A 21,950-nucleotide genomic window follows, 5' to 3' on the forward strand; every position below is an offset into this window, starting at 1 on the left:
GAGTCATTGTTGCTGTCTGAGCAGAGGATGCAACGAAAGGTCAGGGATGAATGAATCTGAATTTAGGTCACCCCCATCACCAAAACTAGAATCCAACGCCACACCAGAGTGAAATAGATTCCGCTTCCAAGCCCTCTGCAGTACGACATTTCCCCTTCACAAGCAGCATCCTGGAGCTTTGCTCCGAGGCTAGTCTAGTGACATTCTGCATCAGGGAGGTCAGCAACATCTGCAGTCAATGTGCTCTGTGCCTGTATGTCATTGCTCCCAGCAGCCCACTCTCTCTAATACGATTTTCCACACTACATTTCTCCTGTCCCTCAAAAGCTATTCGGTTAGGAAGAAAATGTAAACGCTGACATTTGCTTTGAAGGCCTAAGATTTAGGTTAGAATGATCCTCCTAGTGTCCATATGATACTGTGTGATCATGTATAGATTACATACAGACATTTTTCAGGACACAAGGTGTGGGAGGACACGGATCAGAACACACACATGTACAGAAAGAAAACTATTATAGGACTATTCCCAAACCTGCCACAAACAATCAATTTAGGGAACTATTAGATTCATTAAAATGACAACCTTGGGATCTTACACTGATGACAAGGGCATGGCACCAGTTTCTTGGTTTCTGAGTATTAGAAGCCTCTTGAGACATGTGACAACAGGACAAATGGGTCATTGGCCTACAACACAGTGGTGATGGGAAACAAAGTTGCTGTTGTCTTTCATCTGTCTTTTTTCTCTCTCTTAGACTAGGCCTGCTATCTACAGATACGCTGCTGGCCCAGCCAGTTTCCCCTCCCCTGTTAAGACTTGCAGAAAAGTTCATGGTCAGCACCCTTTGAAGAGTGCCCATGAGGTCGCCAAACAGTCAAGCGCTTTGTTTGCATTTTCTCTTCACTTCAAACTTCAATTCAGGAAACATGCAAGGGGAACAAAGCAGTCTTGTCCATATCAGCTTGGCAGACACTGACCAGGGCTGACCAGAGCTCCCTGCTTTCCTTTAAATGCAATCCAAAGTCAAAAGACTTACAGGAACAACTAGTCTTCAATGTGACATACAGATTCGAATAAATCAAGCAAAACTAACAACGCTGTCGTGGTTTTGTCTTCAAAAGAGAGAAGAAGAGCTCGATGCAAGCCTCTTTATTTTGACACATTACGCAACCTCCCTTCCACTTTGTTATCATTTCAGGTTTCCTGTGTTCAAAACAAGCACTCATAACTTCCCAAAGAACCAAACCACAGGCCAATCTTTTTTTTGTATTAGATAAAATCAGCAATCTCTGAAATGGCATCCAACCTGGCTTTGCAGCTATAGATTTCACACATAAATCAGACAACAAATATCTGAAGCCCCCATAATGATAAATCTTATCTAGAACATATGACTATTAAAACTGTGGAACATATGTGGAAAAACCCTACTGTGTCTGTGGCAACGATGCTGGGTGATGCTTGGAGTGTGAAGGTGTGCTTGGGCTGACTGCAGAACTCTGTCAACTGCTGTGCAGTGAGGGGGAGGGAAGACTGGCTCCCTGTTGTGAATATGATTGAGCTTCCTCCCCGAGAACATGGAAGGGAGGAGGGGAAGGGATGAAAGTGGAGGAGAGGAGGAAGATGAAGGGAGAAGGGAGTGAATCTCAACGATTTGCAGTAGCCTATGCTAGAACACAGGGACGTGTTCTAGGGTAAAATTATGCAATTATTATTTGCACTTAGCCTATATTTATTGGATAAAGAGCTCTCACAGATTATTTCGGTGAAATAACACACATATTTAGCCAGTTGAATACGTTGCTGTAAAACTGTGGATTCTCTGTATGTGTTGGTTCTTTCAGCGCATTCTATCTTTGGTTTTCATGGGTTTTATTCTCACCACTCCATTTGTCGGACTTGACAGACTGCGGAATGAATTAAATACAATGTAGTGTGCGAGCGACAAACGGTGTAAATCCTTTTTTTTTTTTTTTTAAGAATTCCCCAGTAGCTTTCTGATCTATGACCTCTGACACAATTTACAATATCAAGTAGCGTTGAGGGCGCGTGGCTACATAGAACCCAGAGAGGTTTTTACTGAAGCTTAAAGCATGAAAAGTGTCGGGTGTCAAACTGGAATTAAATATGAATCAAATCTTGGGGAAGAAACGAGAACTCTGGAAAATAACACGAAAGAAGTAGATTCTTTCCAAAGTGTCAAAGACGGCGATGCAACTTTACAGTACATAGCAGTCAAACTCGAAGCGGACGATGTGGATCAGTTGTTATCGAGTACTGACTGGGCCTCTGAAGGTGAAACTGAGACAATATCAGATGTCGAGATCTTCGCACCTTTTGAATCTAGAGGTGAATCCCACAGCAGCGATTCAGAGGTGTATGGCTATTTTGCTGCATGTCAATATGATATGAATTTAGGCGAGCTTGTTTGCAGAAATTGACCTAGCCTAACCTGACTACACATAGCCACGCTGGAATGCTGTGCTAGCAAGCACCAAAGCAAGGCCGATATCGTTGCAAGACTCCGTTTACGGATGCTGTATAAATGGAATTGTGAATTTGTTAATTGATTGCACGTTTGAGTTATTTTATCAATGATCTTGTCTTTCAAAATGTAGACAGTAATTCCCTGACTCTGTCCTCAATGTTTTTTCCGTGTTCAGCATCAGCAGACAATGTTCAGCCATGCAAAGACAACAGGCGCAAACAACGACAAAATACACTTACAAAACCAAAACCCCACCTGAGAAGTATCAGAGATAAAAAGCCCAAGGTAGGTCAGGCAATATTGAAGCGGCACACGGGTGCAGTTGAATCTGAATTCACTGTAACAACATTTTAGCAGCCGTTAACTAGTTAATTGCAGGCGGGAAAATGGCGGGGTTATGTAGCATTCATTCAGAGCCAGGGCTGTCCCTGCTCCCCATAACAGGCCTGAGTTTGCTTGTAAAAAGTGGGAAATACAAAGACATTTACTTGGATTTGTACTATTGACTTTAAAGGAATGGACGACGCGTCCCCGATTCCTCACATTGTACAAAAATGAATACAAAATATCCCGGAAACGGGTGCTGCATCTTGCGCAGGTGATGTAATTTGGAGCCAGAGTTTGCGCAGTAGTGAGAACACTCGCCCGACCCAATCGCGAGCATGAACACAACTATTTTTATATGTCAAATAACCAGTTAAAAAACAAACTGATCAGAAAAATTGGCACTTGAGCAGACATTAGCATGATCCGCTAACAAGGAGGGGCGGGACTTATGACATACTACAGCCAGCAACCAGGGGGCACACAATATGTTTTGGCTTCACTTTTGAGGAGCTATCATGTCATCCAGTCTTTTTACAGTCTTTGATTTGTAAAAATATAAATACATGTATTTCTCTGCAGGAATGGACACAGAGCAGCACCGACAAGCAATATCCCATACTGATGAACATTTTACACCACTGTGAGGTACAGCTGCACCAGTGTGCTATTTAATAATCAAGCCCTTGCACAGGCAATACTTTGATAATAAAGCTTCAGCTATGCTATTGTTCCAGTTCTTGCGTGTGGCAATGAATAGACTTGAGGAGAAGATTGACACCCTCCAGTCAAATGTAGCAGCCCAATCACAGTCACAGGTTGGTGTACACAGCAGTACTGATCATCTATTATTACAGGAGACTAGCAGCAATATGGGGCTCACGTTTACATCTTGGGAATATTGGCAGTTTCCTGATGTTGTTGTCTGGGTACATAATGCAAATAGAATTGCAAAGCTCAAATACAGCTTCACGAAGGAACCACATTTCTGTATTTTGTATTCTCCTCACAGATGCCTGGGGGACTGTCTGAAGGTGTCATAAACACTGCAGAGGTGAGAAACTCACACTTTCACCTGAATAATGAGTATTGTATTGATTAACAAGTTGAATAATGAGGTTTGGTATTCAACCATTCAGAGCTCGGAGGATAAGATTGAGCATCTCCACACCAAGATTCCTGGCGGGAGCCACATCCTCTCCCAGGTTGTAGCACATGTGTTACACAGTATCTCCAGGATTAGTGATGGAGTCTGAAAACAAAAGTGAACGCAGTGAGTCAATCTGTTTCATTTCTGTCTTCCAGGAGATGAGCCCTAAGGCATCCTCAGCATATAGCTGTGTAGGTCAGAGGAATCACCTGTCCATCCCTCTTTGGCAGAATAGCCTCTCTCAGGCCCCCAAATTCCCCCAGCTGGGCCCAGCACCCTGGAGGTCAAAGTCAGGTAGCCCCAAAATAAGCCCCTCCGTCAGCCAGCAAGGCCCTCAGCCTGCCCCAGCCAGAGGGAAACCCAAAGGGAGACCTCCCAAGAGGAAGTCCCAGGCTGAGGGGCCTGGAGCTGGGAGCCAGGAGACAATGGAAGAATGCAGATGGGTTTGTGGAGAATGCAGTATGCAGGAGAATGCGGATGGGTTTGTGGAATTGGGGAAGGGGATCAAAATATCACCGCCGGAAGAGATGGAGGCTGTTGAAAGCAGGGCCGCTTTGGTTGTCCGGCCCGACACCTCGACTCAAAAAGACGACAAATTAGGTAGCTTTCCGTTGGTAGATGCGTACGTTCTCAGCTGAAAAATCCTGTGCCGGTCTGATGCAGGATTGGTGTTTGGCCTGTCTGGCCTGTCTTCACAGTGCTAATCGGGAGCCCCATGCGGAAGGTGCACATCCCTGTCTCAGTCTACAGGAAGGTGTTCAGACAAGCCCTGCCCCAGGCAGCCGTGGGCCTGGTGCTGCCGGCAGTCTTCCCCCAGGCCCTGCTCACCTCCGGCGGGCTCCCAGAGGACCCCGCCCAGGGGGTCAAGATGCTGGACCCCAATAAAATAGAGGCCATCAGAGGTAAGGTCTGCAGAAGTAGCACCAGCCATGACGTCAGCGAACGAGCCAGAGCGGAACGCTGACTGATCAGAGGCTGTCTTGTTTGGTAGAGTGGCTTGCTGAGATGTTTTCTTGCCAGGACATGAGGACTGGAGGAGCAGACTGGGTTAAGTGTTTAGGGGTCATCGACAGGACAGTGAGGGAGGCTTGGCCTGCAGAAGGTACATAGTGACCCGAGGACTGGGTGTTAAATGCAGCTGTGAAAATGCAGTACTTCCATGAGTCGCTGCCCTTTCACTTATATTATGTAATGTCCCATTAGCAATGCAGCGTTGTGCCACTTCACATGATTTCAAAGCAGGAGAAATGACAACTGCGATTGGGTCAGATGGACAGCTTTCCATCTCATGACACAAGATTTCTGTTTTGTTTGGGTGTTTATTGACCATCTCCTTCCTGATTCAGGACTTGGCTGTCCCTCTGCTTGTTACTCTGAGCGCTTTAAGTATGGTCACTAGCAGTGTTTGAACCCTTCTAATGTAAGGGCTATTGTTCTACAAAATAAAATAAGTGTTTATTCTGTGAATTGATGCCTCAAGTGGTTTATGTCATTGTATGTCTTTCTGTGCCTCATTGCTGGTCATTTTGTTTAGAACAGAAATGTTACTACGGTATATATATTATATATTCATCTTATAGTAGCGTCACGTGCAGCGAGTGGTAACTGACATAACATCAACGCTCACTGTATTGTCCACCGAAGAAATATACTCTCTGCATTTATCCCATCCTGCATGTATGTCCTTCACCATCTCAACTCAACATCTCTTGCTTTAAAACTATTCTCCTAATGGTCTCCCTCCAGGAAATATGTATCAACAGCTTATCAGATGCCTCCCTCTTGTGGACAAAAGGGAGGAAGTAGGAAGTCTGCAATCTTTGGTGTTAGTTATGTGACAACAATTTAAATCCACTCAAGTTTATTAGTTCAAACGAATCACACATAATATGTATGCAAAAGATGAATGGTTTTTAATATATATTTTTTACATTTAAATTGAGGTTCCTTCAAAATTCAAAGTAAATCCACGCATTCGGCCGTGGGAATGTTTACAGCTTGCTCCGGGTCGTAGGGAGAACTTGAGGTGAAAGTACAGTCTGTCCTTGCATATCCTGCTCGGTTTTTCTGAGTTCCTGAGCCCTCGGAGTGGCGGTCTGAGAGCTGGGAGGAGGCTGGAGGGCCCACGGAGGCCTTCAGAAGAGGCAGCACCTCTCCTGTACAGTGGGCCTGGTACTTGTACTCTACCCTGCTGCTAGGTCGGGACGCAAAGAAGTTCACTCCATACACACCCACGTTATTGATGTCATCGACCTGCGACATGGTGGAGTTATTACACATCTGCCGTTGATCGATAAGCTGTTCCTTGTAGGGCCGTTGCTTAGGAACAAACCGGCTTGTGTTTCTGTTCCTAAGGGGCTTAGAGATGTGTAGGAAGTCCTTTTTGTTATTTCGCCCGGTTGCCGGTTCTCCGTGTTGGCTGGGTGTGAACAGGTTGGTAGTCAGTTTCTTTCTGGTCCGGTGAGCATGGTGTCGGAGGTCATTGGGAGGATGGACACCACTGTTACCTTGCTTTGGGTTGACTCCATTGAGCACCGTCCCTACATCATCAGTCTGCCTGTGGGGCGCTGTCAAGGGGACTGGTGAAGCAACCAAAGGCAATAGATGGTTCCCTCTGCTGGATGGTGGCTGACTGCTATGCAGAGGAACCTTTCCAAGGTCTCTATCTTGACTGACGTTCCCGTCAGCGGAGAGCGTTTTGAGGCCAACGTTGTACATTCCTGAGAAAAGCTTCTGGGGCCAGGCCCTCAGCCTCTCTCGCTCTCTTCCCCTCCTGACCATAGTCTTTGTCTGGAGGGAGTCAGTGATGCGCACGATGGCAGAGAGGACTGTAGTCCTGCAGGGGGCGCTGTTTTCAGACGGGTCCAGGTGGTGGAGGCTGGGGGAACTGAAGGGTTCATGGGGGAGCAGCTCAGAGGTGCACACGACTGGATACGTCTCGCTGACTATCTGTGGAAACACTTTTGTTACGTAACCAAAAAAACGCACACTTAAACAAAACCTATTCGTAAAAATAGCAGGTATTTACTTACCGGAAGGGGAACATAAACAGAAGGAGGCCGCGGAGAGAGCAGTTTAACACACCTTTCCAGCTCGTCCGCGAGGCTGAGAGGGACTGAGACTGCAGCAGGCTCCGCCCCCCACGCAGACGGCTTCTCTCTCTGTGCATCGTTCTCTGGATACTCTCTGCTCCTACATAAAACACGATTGCGGTGACAGAGAACAGCTTAGCGCAAATTCACGAGAAGCCAACTTGGCGGTTCTTATCGAGCAAGCTGACTTGCCACCTGGGGGTTCGGTTGGTGGATACTCTGACAATATTCCCGCGCTGAAGCTGCTGGCAAACCACCTTCCCCACAGACTCTGACATGGAGAACTGGTCCTCCTCTAGCTCTGTTGAAAACAGAGGGAGACAACCTCAAATGAGTTAGAGAGAAACGGAGAGAGAGAGAAGAACATTTGGTAGCACCATGACTTCTCAACACTTTTGAAAGTTCTGAGAGATGCTTTGTGGATGTTGTGAGAGGCTGAACCTCTGGAAGTTTATGACGTTAGGTATGAACAACCTACAAAGACCATGATGGCTGTGAGTTACCTATGAAGGCCGTGAGAGGGGTGTCCTGGTGGGATGGAGAGGTGCACCAGTGAGACGTGTCTGTGTATCCCAGAACTCCACCCACCATTGCCTTGCTGCCATCACTGTCCGCTTCCAAAGGAGGAACCTTTTCCACCTAGCCGGGAGACGAAACAAACTCACCCTCAGTCACACTAACCCTGTAAACCTGTTCAAAACAAATATAACACCGGCCATAAAAATGTAACAGTCCTATGGAAACTGGGCTACACTGCTGAAATAAAATACAGGAACTCTAAATGTACAGTATATTTACAGATCACTGTACCTCTCTGGACCACTTAAGTCTCTGGGGGGGATGGTTTGCAGACCGGTAGGTGGGTTTACTTCTTTTTTTCAAAGTTAGGATCATAAAGCCCTCAGAGTCCTGGTCTGAATACCCACATAGAGGATGGAAGGAGTACGAGCTGAATTAGTTAGTGTTCAAAGAAAATTTGAAAAATTCAAGGCAGCTGGTGTCAACATTTGGTACTGAACCTAGATCTTAAAGAACCAACCCCCCCCCCCCAAAAAAATAAATAAAAACAAAGCAGCAATGAATAATACACGATGGGAAAGAGAAGAACGATATCACAGGTTAAATTACAAATGGAAACACCTGGAAATCTAAGCCGAGTTACTGTACCCTCTCCTTTAGTTACACACGCACTAGCGCTGCTGAGATAGAGACGGAAAAAAAAAACAGTTCTCCAGGCCAGCTTTCATCTTCTCTGAATAACCCATGAACGCACCTCTCCTCAGCCCCTCTGTCCTCTGGGCATCCCTCATCCAGGAGACTTCCCCTGGGCAGGTGAAGGGCAGGACACTCACTCTGCCGTTGATGGCATTGTCCGGTCTGCAGCAGCAGTCTTCAGTGATGGACGGTGGGGGTACTGAAAACTTGGATCTTGGAGTGACACATATAACAAGGACAGATAATTAGACAGACACTAGATAATTGCATGACATCATGAAGTCACAGTTGGTAACAATCTTTTATTAGCAATCATGTTGAGAGGTTATCAAGCTGATTACTTGCAAGACCTTAGTTTACTATGCAGGAGTTCCTGCTCCTCTTTGATGATCTCAGTCTTAGTTTTAGGTTCGGAAATGGGGGTTCTCCTCGAGCTAGGGTAGTCGAAGTCTGAGTCATAGCTATGACATAGTGGAAGGTCTGGCTCGTTGCGGGAGCCCTGCAATGATCTGGGCGTATAACTAAAAAAGCGATTCTTATGGGGGAAAGAAGAAACGCAGAATACCTATTAACAACGGATTGTGAATAACGAGAAACACATGAAATCATATTCGAAATAAACAGGCTAAAACAGTTGCAAAGTTGGCTCATTTAATTCCAGCACTTACCCGTGCATGCTTAGCCAGGATCTTCTTAGAGTGTTCGTCCAACACATTGAATGAGGCAATAAGTCTAGTTGTCATTTTTCATGACATGTTGTGAAGGAAGAATATACCCAGACTTGTTGATATATAGCTAGAACACTCCCTGGAAGGCCGTAAAGATAACGTAGCTCTACAGTAATGTGAAGAGGTCAGTCAAACTCTCCAACTACGCTTTGTTACAGTAGCTAGCTAGTTAAGCCATTGAACTTGGGCTAAACTTGACTCTCGACAAGTTTCAATGTTTTTCGTCTTGTTATTTGACCAGTTCGGCCAGTCCAGGACTACAGTACTGTAAAACAAAAACATTCCCGTATTACTGTAGTCACTCAAGACTAGTGATATGCAGACAGTAAACAGCTACCGTGGTGTCTACTGTACTAACTATAGTACAGTAGTTCGATTCAGAATAATAACACTGGTAGTTGATGCTGACAAAAAAAACTAAATTATTACCTGAGCCTGCGACACGGCGTTATGCAAGCTAGTTAGCTCTAACTAGCACAAGTTAGATCTCCAATCTACAGTGGGTTCACTTATCCTGTCTCTTGATGCCAGACAAACAACACGCGGTCTAATCGTCCCCATAGCAACAGGCCAAACGATCAAGGTGCGTTGATTCTGGGTACGATTGATTTGTATCACGAGTTGCTTCTGAAAAAGAAAGATATTTTAAATAATCTGATATTGTTTTACCAATACAGATAGACTTTCTATCAGTGTCAAAAATGTCAGTTGTGACATTTTCAATGCTTTGCCTTCAGTAAAGCAAGCAAGGCCACTCTTAACCTGACCTTGAAAAAGGCAGTGTGTATTTTGGCAGGTGCTTGTGTTGGATGAAATGGTGGTGTATTTTAGATAAGAAATGTGTGTCTCCATGTGCCACGTAGCCACAGACAAGACCCACATGGCTAGCCTCACACACAAGCAGAACCGGCAAAGGATAGCATCTCTAAAAGCATGTCTGGACTCAATGTTTCCCTGGGGTACTTTCTGGCTGTTACAGCGTTTGGAGCCTCAGTCAGAGCTCTGTTCAGTCGATGGCCCCGCCTGAGTTTTGTGCTGGAGTTTGCTTCCTCATTTATGCTTGTAGCATGCTGGCTTGAAGTGCAAACCATCGTAGACATTGGTCAGTGGGCAGGAGGACTTGGTCCAGATGTGACTCTGACCATACTGTTTGTGATGCTGCTGACCCATGGTATTGTCTGTGGTGGTGCCACTGGGAATCCCTCTCTGGTTCTGATGCGGTTCCTGCTGCTGGAGAGCTCCACCCTGCCCACTGTTCTGGCTGTGGCGGCCCATTTCTTGGGTGCACACTTGGGCTTGCAGGTGGCTGTCTACTACTGGAATCTGGAACTCACAGACATGCACATGATCAAAAACCTGATGTCAAGGGAGTGCAGTCCGGCGCTGAAGGTCTCCCTGCTTCAGGGGGTGTTCACCGAGGGAGTATCTGCACTCATCTTTTACATCATCTACCTGTTCCTGCATCGCAGGTCTGCATTGCTCCGGGTTCCTGTTGTTGCACTCACGCTCGCATTTCTTTTCCACGTGGGTAAGTAGTCCTAAATGTTATAGTCATTACGTTGACAAATTGGCCTGATTCAGTACATTCAGTGTCAGCGTTGACAAATGTTTCTTCTCTCGTCTGTGATTCTGATATCGGAGCACAGCTAATTCCTCTTGGAAACATAATCCGACTTCATGAGGCTGCTCTCTGGCACTAGTGGTTTTGAATGCTACTCAACCCTTTCTTTCTTGTTTCTTTCAGCTAATGAATATACCTCTGCCTTCCTGAACCCTTCCCTGGCCTACGGAGTTACGTTCTCCTGTCCTGGGTTCACTTTCATGGAGTATTCTGTCGTCTACTGGTTAGGACCCATTTCAGGTATGTCTGAACTGAAAAGCTAACGCGATAATAAACTGAAATAGAAACAAAAAAAGATTATCAACTGAACTGGAACTTTCATGATCTAAATCCCATTTTTGCATATTGAGCTGGTAACATGTTGCTGTCTTTCCTTCAGGAATGGCCCTGGGCCTGTTATTGTATATGGGCCACATCCCCAGGATCTTTGCCAGAAACTTGTTTTATTCCCAAAAGACACGTTACAGGCTGCCAAAGGGGGACCAAGGAGAGAAAAAGAAAAAGTGAAAGCATACACATGTACAGTATTTGCATTTTATTTAGCTGTTTATCAGGAACAATAAAAAACAATGTATTGAAAAAAAAAAAGTTGCACCCAATTCTTTTGTCAGTTTTTACATGTATTCGATTTGTTTTAATTCATGCAAAAATTGCCTTGCACCCAGTCAATTCAGCACAGTTCAACATATTAAATACAAGATCTAACGTGCCCATCGATACTACAGGAATCTGTCTCAAAGACACTCAGAAGTATAAATGAGATGACGGATGGATTGCCTTCATCCACACTGTCTAGTGTAAAAATAACGATCATAAACTGTCAGTAGTTAAAGTCTAAGCCATTTCATGACATCTCTAATCATCCAGTACGGTGAGCTGTGGTGCAAGCGTCAACTGTTCATATTTTGTGGTTCAGTTGAGGCAGCTGTGACTGGGGCAGGGCCTACATCTACATCTGTCTTCTTGTCCACAGGTCTTTCACTTGTTTTTGGCTTCAGCGATTCTTGCAAAGAAGGGTCCATTTCTACATCAGGAAATGGAAAAATATAAAACAGGCCATTGTTTTACTGTGATTTAGGCTTCTTCATATGCCAAACAGGTAGTTGGAAACGAGATCTTTAGTATACCCAATTGTGTCTGATTCTCCAGCTGGGCCTCAGGGCGGTCTGCCCAGAGACAGTGATGTGGATTGTTCAGAAAAGACTTGGTTTCACCACAGCTGAGGCATTGTATGACAGTTCTTCGAATCCTGCGCTTGTTCCCTTGAGTTACGCATGGGTAAAGGCACACAAACCCAACATGGCTGTGACAGTCCATTCATTACTGCAAACCATATGAAGACCCATTTTTATATTATGAGGTAAAACGTCATAATGTCAAGTTTCACCCTTAGTTGAAAACGTACAGGATATTACAGTTTAACTTACTTCTTTGTCTTGCAGTGGCAGTTACTCCTGGCACCAGCAGAGAGCAGCACTTCTTGCATAATGTTCGTTTCACTGACGGGTCCCTGCAAAGATGGACATTGTTAAAGATAATCTTAATAGTAAGGCAAACATTTAACTAACGGCACAATCGAGCATTCATCTATAAATCAATACTCACTGTCTAAGTACCAAACGTCTGGCAATTGTCTTTTGAGTAAAGCAGTAAAATCGAGCCAGCTCCACGTTTTCCGGGTTTTGAGACAAAACACAATGGGCAGCCTGTAGGGAACAAATATGTCAGTGCTGTTAGCATATACACGTTTTAGATCATGAACGAACATAAACACAAGAAACAAAATGTAGATACCTGGTATAGGTAATTTAACCTTTGATACGCTTCCTTGTCTTTTAAATTCCCTGTCATTACTTCTGAAGCGTGGGGGAACTAAAGCAGCCAGAAAATGTTGTCTAGTTAGCTAACAAATACGTTTTTTTTACACAACGTCGGTAGGAATGTGCAACACGCGCTAGTCAGCAACAATAACAAAAAGAAACAGCCATAACGATCACAAGTTAGCTCTATGGTACAGTTACACCATTTCAGGATATTTCGCATGTAGCATGCTGTTTTACTTAGGACCAATATATATTCAACGTTGTGTTCTATCCGGACATAAATAGTAATAACACCAGCTGCTGTACACGTCACACCAGGAACTTGGAACTTTTTCACCAGCTGTCTAGCTTATCGTGAAAGCTGCCGACTAGAATCAACAGTAACCAGCTTCGAATACGTTGTGTTTTATGAGGATCCACATGGTCATCTGCTGATATATAGATTGAGACAACAAGTGTTGTGAAGCTGATATTAAAAATGATATTTCAATTAATCTTGAGGTTGGTCGTACCATCGATGTGGGCTTTTTTGGTGATGGCTGAAACGACGGAACCCACATCTGCAGTTGTATCAACAGTGACTATTACCAGCTCCAACAAGCAACCTGTTACGAATTTTACCGCACCTAACTCCACTTCTCATCGTGAAATTTTTAACACCGGCATGAACGCGGATAGTTCGATGATTCAACGGGCCTTATACGTCCTCATTGGGATCAGCGTGATAGGAGTGCTGTATTTCCTTGTCAGAGCTGTAAGGTAAGGTGCTAACAAAGTCAACTAGCTAGCTGGCTGGTTTGCCAGAACTAACGAATCAATATGGCTATGCTCGCGGATAACTCAATTTGTGTACTTTAGGCTAGTTCAACTGTTTAACTTTAAAAACTCGCGTGACTGGGGTGAGTAATCACCAGCTGTGTGAAAACATTGCATAATTTACCTTGCCCCTGATTGTCACAACGACGTTATTTGTAGGCTGAAGAAGCCAACCCAGAGGAAGAAATATGGCTTGCTGTCTAATTATGATGACAATGTGGAGATGGCTGATATGGAAAGCGATGAAGACGATACAGTGTATGACGCCCGGACCCTGAGAAGGTGAGGCAGTATTATGAAATGTCGAATGATGAGCCTGGCTTGTAGGAATATGGGGCGAATATATTGTATGTTTTGGCCAAAAACTAACCAGTGTCATTGATCCATGTGTTATTCATAGACTTTGAACTCTGTTTACTCAGATTTAATCAGTAAATCAATTTTTTGCTTTGGTTTCTGGTTATTGTCTCAAAATGTCTTACTTGCCATCTCTCTTTAACTCTTTCTTTATCAGATGAGTCCTGACTTTTTGCGGTGTACCTGCTGTGGTGCACATCGGACGAAATTAAACATTCCTTTGGCTTAACTTTCAACGTAGGTTGCAAATCTATGTTTTCCATATTCTCATGGACTTGAAATTAAGAAAACTGGCTCTGAATCTGCGTTGTCTTGAGAAGAACATTGGAGAACCTGCTTGTACTGGGAGATTTTGTGATTGTATCCAAATAAACTAACATAAATAGGATTAGTAAAAGGACCAAACCAGCTGGACAGATTTATATTGCCAAAGATACTTTGGAGAAAGCAAAAGTATAATTATTTTTCTAATCTACGTAAACGTACATTTTTATGAAATGGACCATCTGTGTCAATCATTCCCGTTGCCATGACGAGCTCCATGAATGTTGTAACAAGTTCTGTCTTCTAGATTACTTATTCAGTTACCTTAATGGATGTGGCCTTTCCCAGGTTTCTTTCTCTAGGTCACCTGAAATTATCCATAGTAATATCATGCTGTTCAATGCTATTTTACGAACAGCGATATAATTGTGCATGAACTACTGTAAACTGAACACCAAGAATACTATTTTGTGGGCCAGCCAATGTGATACCACCTGCTTGAACTATACACAAGCAGACAGTATGTACTACATCTGGTAAAAGAAGATGGGGTGAGCAATAAACTGGGAAATGCACATACTAATTGTGATAGTCTTGGAGCCAAAAACTTATTGACAATCTTTGACAGTAAAGAATGTGCCCCATACTGTTAATTTCTTAAACCACAAGCTTTTCCTTGTTTTTTTCTCTCTCTTTTTTTTTTAACCAAACAGTTTAATTACTTATTTCGCTACAGCCGTCACGTTAATGCTATTAATCTAATTTAAACTTACAGTAAGGTTAATTTTGAGTGTTCTTGTCAAATATTCTAGCTCACAAATCCTGTTGAAATGTATTTACATATCTTGTAATTCCCTTTAGTCCAAGGACAATGTTGTGCCTTGGTTGGAGACTCATTAAGGTTATTATTATTATTATTTTGTTTGTTATTGCTGCTGTGGCCGAGCCCTACATTTTTCTGAATTTTAGTTGTTGCAAACAAATATAAGCTTTAATCTTTTGATTGACTTATTCTGTCTGTTTTATTTAAACTTTTGGTCAATTATTAATTGAGGCTATTTATTTTCTATATACCATGTTTTGTCTACATTTTTGCCTTGGTTAAGCCTGTTATCATTGTGACTTAAATTTTTTATTTTGATGGTGGTTTATATCTAGATCCAACATTTTCGAAACTGTTTAATTTTGTGAAATGAAGTACGCTGATCAGAAACATTTTATAAAGTTTGTCTGGAATGTGTATGCTATTACAGTTTACCCATTAATTCACAGAGTCCAAGAGAATGACCTAACAGCTCTTCCTCTATATCTTGAAACATGGCTAATTGTTATTAATTGTCTCAGGAGGCTAACTGTATTGATGAGAGAACGGGTTTTTCCTGTGGCGGTAAATCAAATGAGACATGCCAAGACATATTACTTCATCAACCCTCTCCTTATTGGACCCACTCCTGTGGAGAATATGCAAATCTCCTCCCACGAGTCTGTTCTGTATTTACGTCTATTGAAAATTGATACTGCCCTTTAAATAATGTTAAACTCTGTCTCTGACATTTTGCTTTCGTTCAGTCAAGACTGCAGTAACAGCAGCATTAATCCTTGGACCTGCGACTGGTTGAATCAAGGACATGCAGGGCCCCACAGTTTGGTTTTAGGTCCATTCAGTCTCGGCCTAAAGCAAGATGCAAAATACACTTCCATGTTTGTTTGTATTTGAACATGAAGCAAAATTTAGACTGATGTTGATAGTAATCTGGATCTGCCATCAGTGTCTGTACCGTAGTACCACTTTCTGCGTTTCCTTGAAAGCTTTAAAACATAGTGTGGATGTAATCTGTAATAGGGCAAGTCAATTGCTCTGGTCTGGGGGTTGGGGACCCTAACTCCCAACTAGTATTATACTTTCAAAATGATTTATTATGCAAATGAATGAGTATTCCACCCTGACTCTCATAGGGTAGAATGTTGTTCTTCCACTTTGCACATTCCATGCATGTCAGTTGGATGTCAACCTGCCAAGAGGAAATGGTTTTATGCTCCAATGTCATTCATTAATATTCGAGTAGGAGGTCATCAATATTTTGGAGACTATAGATAGGAATCATGTTACATCTGAGAATCACTTCTGTAAACATTTGAACCTGAGGTTGGTTTCAGAATGCAAGTTGTTCTTTTTTCCACATACACTCTTGATTTGTTATGACGGATGTTTATTCATTGATTGCGATGGTTTAAAGAGTTGTCTGAGCTTTTTGAAATCACCTGTCCACTATGAGCTTTTCTTCTTCTTCCCCCCCTCCCCCATAATCACCATGTGTCTTTCACCACGTTTTGCCTTTTGTATATAAACTGTATGTTTCAGCAATACAAATGTAGTTGTTGTGTATTATACAGGAGACTGTCGATCACGATGCACTTAACTACAGATCCATTATAATTTATTTCATTCCTAATTCATACTCACTCATAAAAGGAATCTAGTCTGAATAGGTGTAAGCACTAGCATGAGAGGAATGCAAGGGGCCACACAATAAACCTATCAGAAGCTGTAGGTAGGTTGTGAGGGTCAATTCGATGTATTATTATTTTTTGTTGTTGTGATTTGACTGCTGAAATGAAGGCTTGTGAGTGGTGAGTGAATGTTGTGTGTTGAACTTCTGTGTTTGGTGGTTGGACCTAGATTCACGGACCAGCTGCAATAGCTTCCTTTGTTTTCATTCTGTTTTCAAATAAAACAAATATGTCGTAAGACTCGTGGTTGATTATCGGCCGCAGGAGAGGGTTCTTGAAAGGCACATGATCCCATATGAGAATAATAAGACACAAATCTATTTTCATCTTAACATTATGAATGGATTCAAAATATTGATTCTATGTGGTAGGGTTCCATTCTGGTGCAAATTCGAGGACGGTTGTGAGTTTCAGGAAGGGCATGATGCCCACCAGGTGGCGCCATAGGACTATATATTTCCACTATATTAAACTATACAGTATTTCTGCCTGGCAACCTGTTTGACTTAATGCCAGCTCTTAAAGATCCGAGAATGTTTATAGCTCAACTGGAAATAGGCAAATGCATTTGTATTTCTTAAACGTTTAATGGATAATTATCTTTATCGTATTTAGATATCGTTTACTTCAATTCTGATTCATACGTTCGGTGTTGATCACAACAGATCAAATCATCCAATCAAAGTAGCCTGATTACTATTTCAAATCAGACCTTTTTAAAGCATTGGATTGTAACTTTTAAAAAGAGAAAAAAATGTATATACAGACGAGTTGAGTTTTGCCTTAGTACTATACCTTTGATAACTAAAGTATTCTAAGGGAGCGCTGCCTGGACAACAAATTGTAGAAGCACAGCCTAGGGCTGACGAGCTAAAAAGTAAGTTTAGAATCAAATGGTGCATGAAACAGCCAATATGCCCCGTAGACACAAACAGTTCGTCTACAGCTCCTCTTGTCAGTCCTTAAGTGCATTCCTATTGCTTACTGCCGTCCGCAGACTGCTCCCTGTGCTTCGCCATGAGAGGTGTCTAGCATCTCCAGGTGCATATCCCAGTGTGTGTGTCACCCAAGCTAGTCTGCATATGCTTTTCCAATTACTTCTGTTAAACTCCGGTGTGACATCCTCGCTCAACGCAAACATCCGAGAACCGGCCCGGCCTATGAAAAGGACTTAGTATTAGGTAATTCCGGTTGACTCGTGTCAACGGCAATTTGCTGCACTCCAAAAAATGTGGAGAAGCAAGCCAACAAGGGGAACGAATGCCATTGAGTGGCACACAGCTGGAGCCGAGAGAAATCGTCTCCAAGAAATTTCACTGGAAATCCAATGACTGGAGCATAGAAATCTGAAATTTAAAAGAGGAACGGGGGTGGGGGGGGGGGGGGGGGGGGGGGGGGGGGGGGCAAAGAAAGAGCAAAGAGAGAAATGAATTTATTCCAAATGCAACTCTGTGGGACCGTGTGGCCTGCCTTGGATCCTTTCTGCATTTCAATGAAGAGAAAACTGCTCAAGTGATGTTGATAATTCTTGTTTTCTCTGGCACTATTCAGAACTCCCTCTCTTTTCAGAGCCATTAAATAGGTTGTCGATCTGCTTACTTTTCAGCAGGCCCAACACACGTTCAAAAGACCATTTGACAGGTAGAGTACATGATATTACTATAAAACGTATGCACCTTACTGTCTTGTCATGGCTGTGATCCTTTTAAACATGATGTGGGCAGAGGAAGGTGTTCCCTGAATGTGATGTAATGAAATTATACTGTTGGATATTTACTGTATGACTGGAAGCCTATTTAGGCATTTAGTGAAGGACTTTGGTATAAGCTGGCATAAGTTGTTGTTGCGTGTCTTGTAAAAGTTCACCTGTTTCAAGCTGTGATTCATGATGGCAGTATAACTGGCAGGGTTTTTGAAGTCAAACCCAAGAATGGGATTCATGAAGCATATTATGAATTCTCCCTATAACTGGTTGCATATTCCTATGCAACTGAAATTGCCAGCTAAAAGCATAGTATGGAAATTCACCCTTGACTTTTGACTGCAGTTTTTCTACTTTACTAATCCAGTTTGAATAAATCTATTCACACTGGTTGGGGATTTCACCTTCTGGCATCTTTAGCTAATAAATGCCCTGCCTTTTAGGTTATATTTTAGGTTGCTCTAGGCTTAAGGTGTGTGGGAGGGTGTGAGGTATGAATATGAGTGCACAGCAGTTCAAAAGAGCAGGAAAAGCATCCTTGAATGAAACATTTCCCTCAGAAGCAAAGCCATCGCCACTGTGTGTGGCTCCCATTGTGTGGCCGTAGGCCTGGTTCCACAAGCCTCTTCCAGTGTTTGATGACACTAGATGTGAGGTGATAGTCTCCTGACAGTGGAACGCACTCTTTCTCCCTCACACACAGACACAGAGGTCAAACCCAGCCACAGGGAAAGCCCCGCAGAGGCCAGAGAGGCTGAGAGCACTATCTCTTTCCTCTCCTTTATTGTCCCTCGCTCTATCCCCCCTTATTTCCTCTCTCCCCCCCCCCCCCTCCCACGACCCTCCTCTCCTCCTTTGCCTCTTTTTTCCCTTTTCACAGACTCCCCTTCTAGCCTCTTCTTTTTTTTCTCTTTTTTTTTCCCCTCAGAGGAGACGCTCACTCCTGACCTTGCTCGATGCTTGAGTGGTCGGGCTGCTCCTGGCTTCTGGAGCGCCACTGGGAGACATAATAAACGGCGCCCTTTTCATCCCCAACACAAAGACGGAGAGGAGAAGACTCCGAAGGCCTCAAAGGAAGTCGCGGAACAAAGGAGACCTGAACTGAATAGATCTGTGAGAGTGGCAGTAGTGGAGTTGAGGAGGTGGGAGGGGAGGGGGGTTGTTGGGGGGGGGGGGGATCCTGAGCTAAGTTCACTTCTCTAAACACACCCGTATACACATGCTCCTTCACACCCTCCATCTCTGCCTGTCTGTCTCCCTCCAAAAAAGCGGGGCATTGATTTTGATTTATTTTTATATTTTTGGGGACGAAGATGCCATTTGTCCTGTTTTTTTTTAAGGGTCGCAAGTTTGGCTGGTGAGAAGAGTGAGGCAAAATGTTTTCTGCATGGAAATTTCCTTCCTGCGTGTAGACAAATCTCCCTCATGGGGCAAGTCTTGGCTAAAAGGCAATAAGATCAAACTGTTATAGCTCTGTGGGAAAAGATAGGATAATCGTGTCTTGAGGACAGGGGACGTCTACCTAAATGAAATGGTCTCAGACACTCACCCGCCAGTAATGGTATCCTCAATTTAACGTCCCTCATGGATTCCATGGCAAATGCAGCCTTTCTTGTAATCAATGGGATTATTCATTTTCTGTTTCCTAATTCAGGTTTATACTTTGATGCTAGTTTAGTTGTTCTGGACAAAAGCACTATTCACTTGTCAGTGGACATGCTTACAGCATGTGTACAATAGCTCACTCTCCAACTTTCCACATGAAATGTTTTCGTGAACTGTCCTCTCCTAAACGTTATTTCCAATGCGATATGTTTTCAACTTTTTTGGGCCAGGTTTCTGTGTTGACAGAAGGCCAGGGGTGGTAACGAAGGAAAGTTTTACCCACTAAGACCTTATGAACACATATTTGTCTGTCAGCTTCTCTATCACATGACGATTTGTCCATGCTCACTGACTCTTTATTGCTTCTGGCCTCCCTTGGCTACCATGAAAAGAGCCACTGTTGGGTAAATAGTATGCAAACAGATGGCCCCACGCCCTTGTTGGCTCCTCTCATAGTCCGGTTGTAGCAGCGAGAGGGGAAATGTGGGCTAACATGGTAAACCAGAAGTAGTGATAGTGACAGGAGCCATATTGTAGCGTGGCCGTGCAGCGTCGAGCTCTGTTTGGTGAAGTTGTAGTGTTGTTAGTCTTCAGACTCTCACACCCAGAGACGAACCTCATACCAGCCGTAGAGGGGGGAGACCCTGAGAGGGGACGTGTTTGGAGACGGGACTTTAGAGGTTCATCCCAGACGAGGGGCAGACGACATCAAAGTCTCCTCCCATGTACTCCTGCCCCTTCAAACACAATGAGAATGAAAGAAACCCGGAGCGACGGAGAGGGATAATGAAAAAGAAGAAGAAGTGTAGCGTTTGGCTTTGAATTCAATCCCATGTAAATGAGATGGAGAGATTTGAGCCTTTTCTGGGAGGGAGAAGGGTCCATATCCGCTCCCCTCCGCCGTGCCCTCGCTCCTCCCGCTGATCAGTGGCTCATCTCCCTCTCCTCACATCGGGCCCGGGTGACACGCTAGCGAACAAAGAAGGATTGTGGGAAAATAAAACGCCGGCATGCTAGCTTGGTGTCACATGGTAGCCAAGCAGGGAACGTTCCACTTGAGTCATTTTTGGACAGATTTTTTTGCATAATCCCCCCTTTCCACCTTCATGTAGACACACACACACAAAAACACACACACACAGTCCTTTGCACTCTCACCCACCCCTCCCTAGTACCCACCCCCTGGTTCCCAGTCCACCACCAGACACACACCCTACCCCAAAACCCAACCCACAGTCGCACCTGTCACCCCTCAGTGGCTACCCCCAAATTCCAGAGCGTAAGGCTGACGGACAGTTCAGAAGAGAGGGGAGACACAGCCCCACTCAGTAGCTCCTTTCAAGATTGTGATTAAAGATTTATCCTTTTTTAGTCGCGCTTTGACGGTTGCCTTTTTTCTCCCCCCTCTTTTAACGCGGGGGGAACAAAAGCTGTAGTCGGAGGCTATGTTAGCGGTTCGGTCCAGCCTCCCTCCTCAGGACTAGAGGCGGGAGTCTAGTTTCAGGGTGTGTTCTGCTAATACTCGTGACCTTTCAGTCCTCATCCTCCTATTTGGAGCCTAAGCTCCGCCCCCCCCCTCCCTCTCCCTGCCAGGCCTCATTCTGTACGTTTTGACCCGACTCAAAGGGAGTTAAACTCATTGTTTGTTCACCCCACGGACCTTTCACCCTTCCAATATGCCAGCATTAATCTATTTTAGAAGGATCGGTGCGGGCGCCGCCATCTGGCTGTCGAATGTGACGGGCCTTTGTCTGACCTTGGCTATTGAGTGTCTCTCGGTGAGCGTACTTCTAATGAGAAGCCTGCCTTTGGAGAATACAGTCACAGTTTTACTACTGGAGCAAGGTCAAATGTCAGGGTTGATGGATACCACCTAGTTTGATACTGGGATGCCTTCCCTTCAGGATTTTAACTGGGAGGGGATTAGATTCCAGTTTTTATGTCTCTGTATAGAGGTATGAAAGTAGGAAGTTATTTAATTAAACAGCTAATTATCCTTACAAAGTAATGAAGAAAAGACTGCTAGAAGCACGGAAAAGTATAGAGGACTGATGTGAAAACTCAGTCTAATTTAACTATATCAAAATAATAGCTTTTGAAAGAAATTTAGAGATGGATATCATGCGTTCCGGCTTGTGCATATTGCATGGATTGCTTTGTCAGACATATACTTTCTCTGCCTTTTACGAGACACTTTGTGCAGCACATCCCAAACCAGCAAACAGAGATGCAACATTAGGGGAAATTAGA

General features: G+C 43.8%; 5 protein-coding genes across 6 annotated transcripts; 3 read left to right on the forward strand and 2 right to left on the reverse strand.

Moving 5' to 3' along the window:
• Positions 1-4,421: 4,421 nt before the first annotated feature.
• si:zfos-905g2.1 lies at positions 4,422-5,307 on the forward strand. Its single transcript, XM_047037186.1, has 2 exons — positions 4,422-4,566; positions 4,665-5,307. The coding sequence occupies exons 1-2, from the start codon at positions 4,428-4,430 to the stop codon at positions 4,928-4,930; spliced, it is 405 nt and encodes a 134-aa protein (XP_046893142.1). The 5' UTR covers positions 4,422-4,427; the 3' UTR covers positions 4,931-5,307.
• A 584-nt stretch (positions 5,308-5,891) lies between these two features.
• LOC124478674 lies at positions 5,892-9,723 on the reverse strand. The gene is made up of 9 exons (XM_047037028.1): positions 9,431-9,723; positions 8,942-9,266; positions 8,624-8,808; positions 8,332-8,486; positions 7,869-7,972; positions 7,562-7,697; positions 7,254-7,359; positions 6,999-7,158; positions 5,892-6,915 (listed from the first exon to the last, which is right to left on the reverse strand). Exons 2-9 carry the CDS (start codon positions 9,014-9,016, stop codon positions 5,923-5,925), a joined length of 1,914 nt encoding a protein of 637 aa, XP_046892984.1. The 5' UTR covers positions 9,017-9,266; positions 9,431-9,723; the 3' UTR covers positions 5,892-5,922.
• A 143-nt stretch (positions 9,724-9,866) lies between these two features.
• Positions 9,867-11,199, forward strand: aqp12 (aquaporin 12). The gene is made up of 3 exons (XM_047037017.1): positions 9,867-10,529; positions 10,746-10,862; positions 11,002-11,199. Exons 1-3 carry the CDS (start codon positions 9,935-9,937, stop codon positions 11,127-11,129), a joined length of 840 nt encoding a protein of 279 aa, XP_046892973.1. The 5' UTR covers positions 9,867-9,934; the 3' UTR covers positions 11,130-11,199.
• On the reverse strand, positions 11,146-12,704 carry rpp21 (ribonuclease P 21 subunit). Its single transcript, XM_047037018.1, has 5 exons — positions 12,417-12,704; positions 12,228-12,328; positions 12,050-12,132; positions 11,750-11,884; positions 11,146-11,646 (listed from the first exon to the last, which is right to left on the reverse strand). Exons 1-5 carry the CDS (start codon positions 12,471-12,473, stop codon positions 11,513-11,515), a joined length of 510 nt encoding a protein of 169 aa, XP_046892974.1. The 5' UTR covers positions 12,474-12,704; the 3' UTR covers positions 11,146-11,512.
• Positions 12,705-12,749: 45 nt separating this feature from the next.
• On the forward strand, positions 12,750-16,631 carry fam174c (family with sequence similarity 174 member C). Of its 2 annotated transcripts, XR_006957257.1 has the most exons (3): positions 12,752-13,204; positions 13,421-13,543; positions 13,776-16,631. XR_006957257.1 is itself a non-coding variant. In XM_047037019.1 (2 exons), exons 1-2 carry the CDS (start codon positions 12,924-12,926, stop codon positions 13,545-13,547), a joined length of 408 nt encoding a protein of 135 aa, XP_046892975.1. In that variant the 5' UTR covers positions 12,750-12,923. The 2 variants fall into 2 exon arrangements, 1 of the variants encoding a protein (XP_046892975.1); XM_047037019.1 differs by lacking the exon at positions 13,776-16,631 and having other exon boundaries at positions 12,750-13,204; positions 13,421-13,547.
• The last annotated feature ends 5,319 nt before the right edge of the window (positions 16,632-21,950 follow it).

Source organism: Hypomesus transpacificus, chromosome 16 (genome assembly GCF_021917145.1).
Source record: "Hypomesus transpacificus isolate Combined female chromosome 16, fHypTra1, whole genome shotgun sequence".
In the NCBI taxonomy this organism is placed as follows: Eukaryota; Metazoa; Chordata; class Actinopteri; order Osmeriformes; family Osmeridae; genus Hypomesus; species Hypomesus transpacificus.

Coding starts and splice junctions, on each gene's coding strand:
- si:zfos-905g2.1 (XM_047037186.1), top strand. CDS start 4,428: ATGCAGGAGAATGCGGATGGGTTTGTGGAATTGGGGAAGGGGATCAAA. Junction 4,567..4,664: donor TCAAAAAGACGACAAATTAG/GTAGCTTTCCGT, acceptor CTGTCTTCACAG/TGCTAATCGGGAGCCCCATG.
- LOC124478674 (XM_047037028.1), bottom strand. CDS start 9,016: ATGACAACTAGACTTATTGCCTCATTCAATGTGTTGGACGAACACTCT. Junction 8,809..8,941: donor TCCTGGCTAAGCATGCACGG/GTAAGTGCTGGA, acceptor TTCCCCCATAAG/AATCGCTTTTTTAGTTATAC. Junction 6,916..6,998: donor CTGTTTATGTTCCCCTTCCG/GTAAGTAAATAC, acceptor GTGTTTCCACAG/ATAGTCAGCGAGACGTATCC.
- aqp12 (XM_047037017.1), top strand. CDS start 9,935: ATGTCTGGACTCAATGTTTCCCTGGGGTACTTTCTGGCTGTTACAGCG. Junction 10,530..10,745: donor CGCATTTCTTTTCCACGTGG/GTAAGTAGTCCT, acceptor TGTTTCTTTCAG/CTAATGAATATACCTCTGCC. Junction 10,863..11,001: donor CTGGTTAGGACCCATTTCAG/GTATGTCTGAAC, acceptor TCTTTCCTTCAG/GAATGGCCCTGGGCCTGTTA.
- rpp21 (XM_047037018.1), bottom strand. CDS start 12,473: ATGACAGGGAATTTAAAAGACAAGGAAGCGTATCAAAGGTTAAATTAC. Junction 12,133..12,227: donor AGACGTTTGGTACTTAGACA/GTGAGTATTGAT, acceptor CCATCTTTGCAG/GGACCCGTCAGTGAAACGAA. Junction 11,885..12,049: donor TGCCACTGCAAGACAAAGAA/GTAAGTTAAACT, acceptor GCGTAACTCAAG/GGAACAAGCGCAGGATTCGA.
- fam174c (XM_047037019.1), top strand. CDS start 12,924: ATGATATTTCAATTAATCTTGAGGTTGGTCGTACCATCGATGTGGGCT. Junction 13,205..13,420: donor TTCCTTGTCAGAGCTGTAAG/GTAAGGTGCTAA, acceptor CGTTATTTGTAG/GCTGAAGAAGCCAACCCAGA.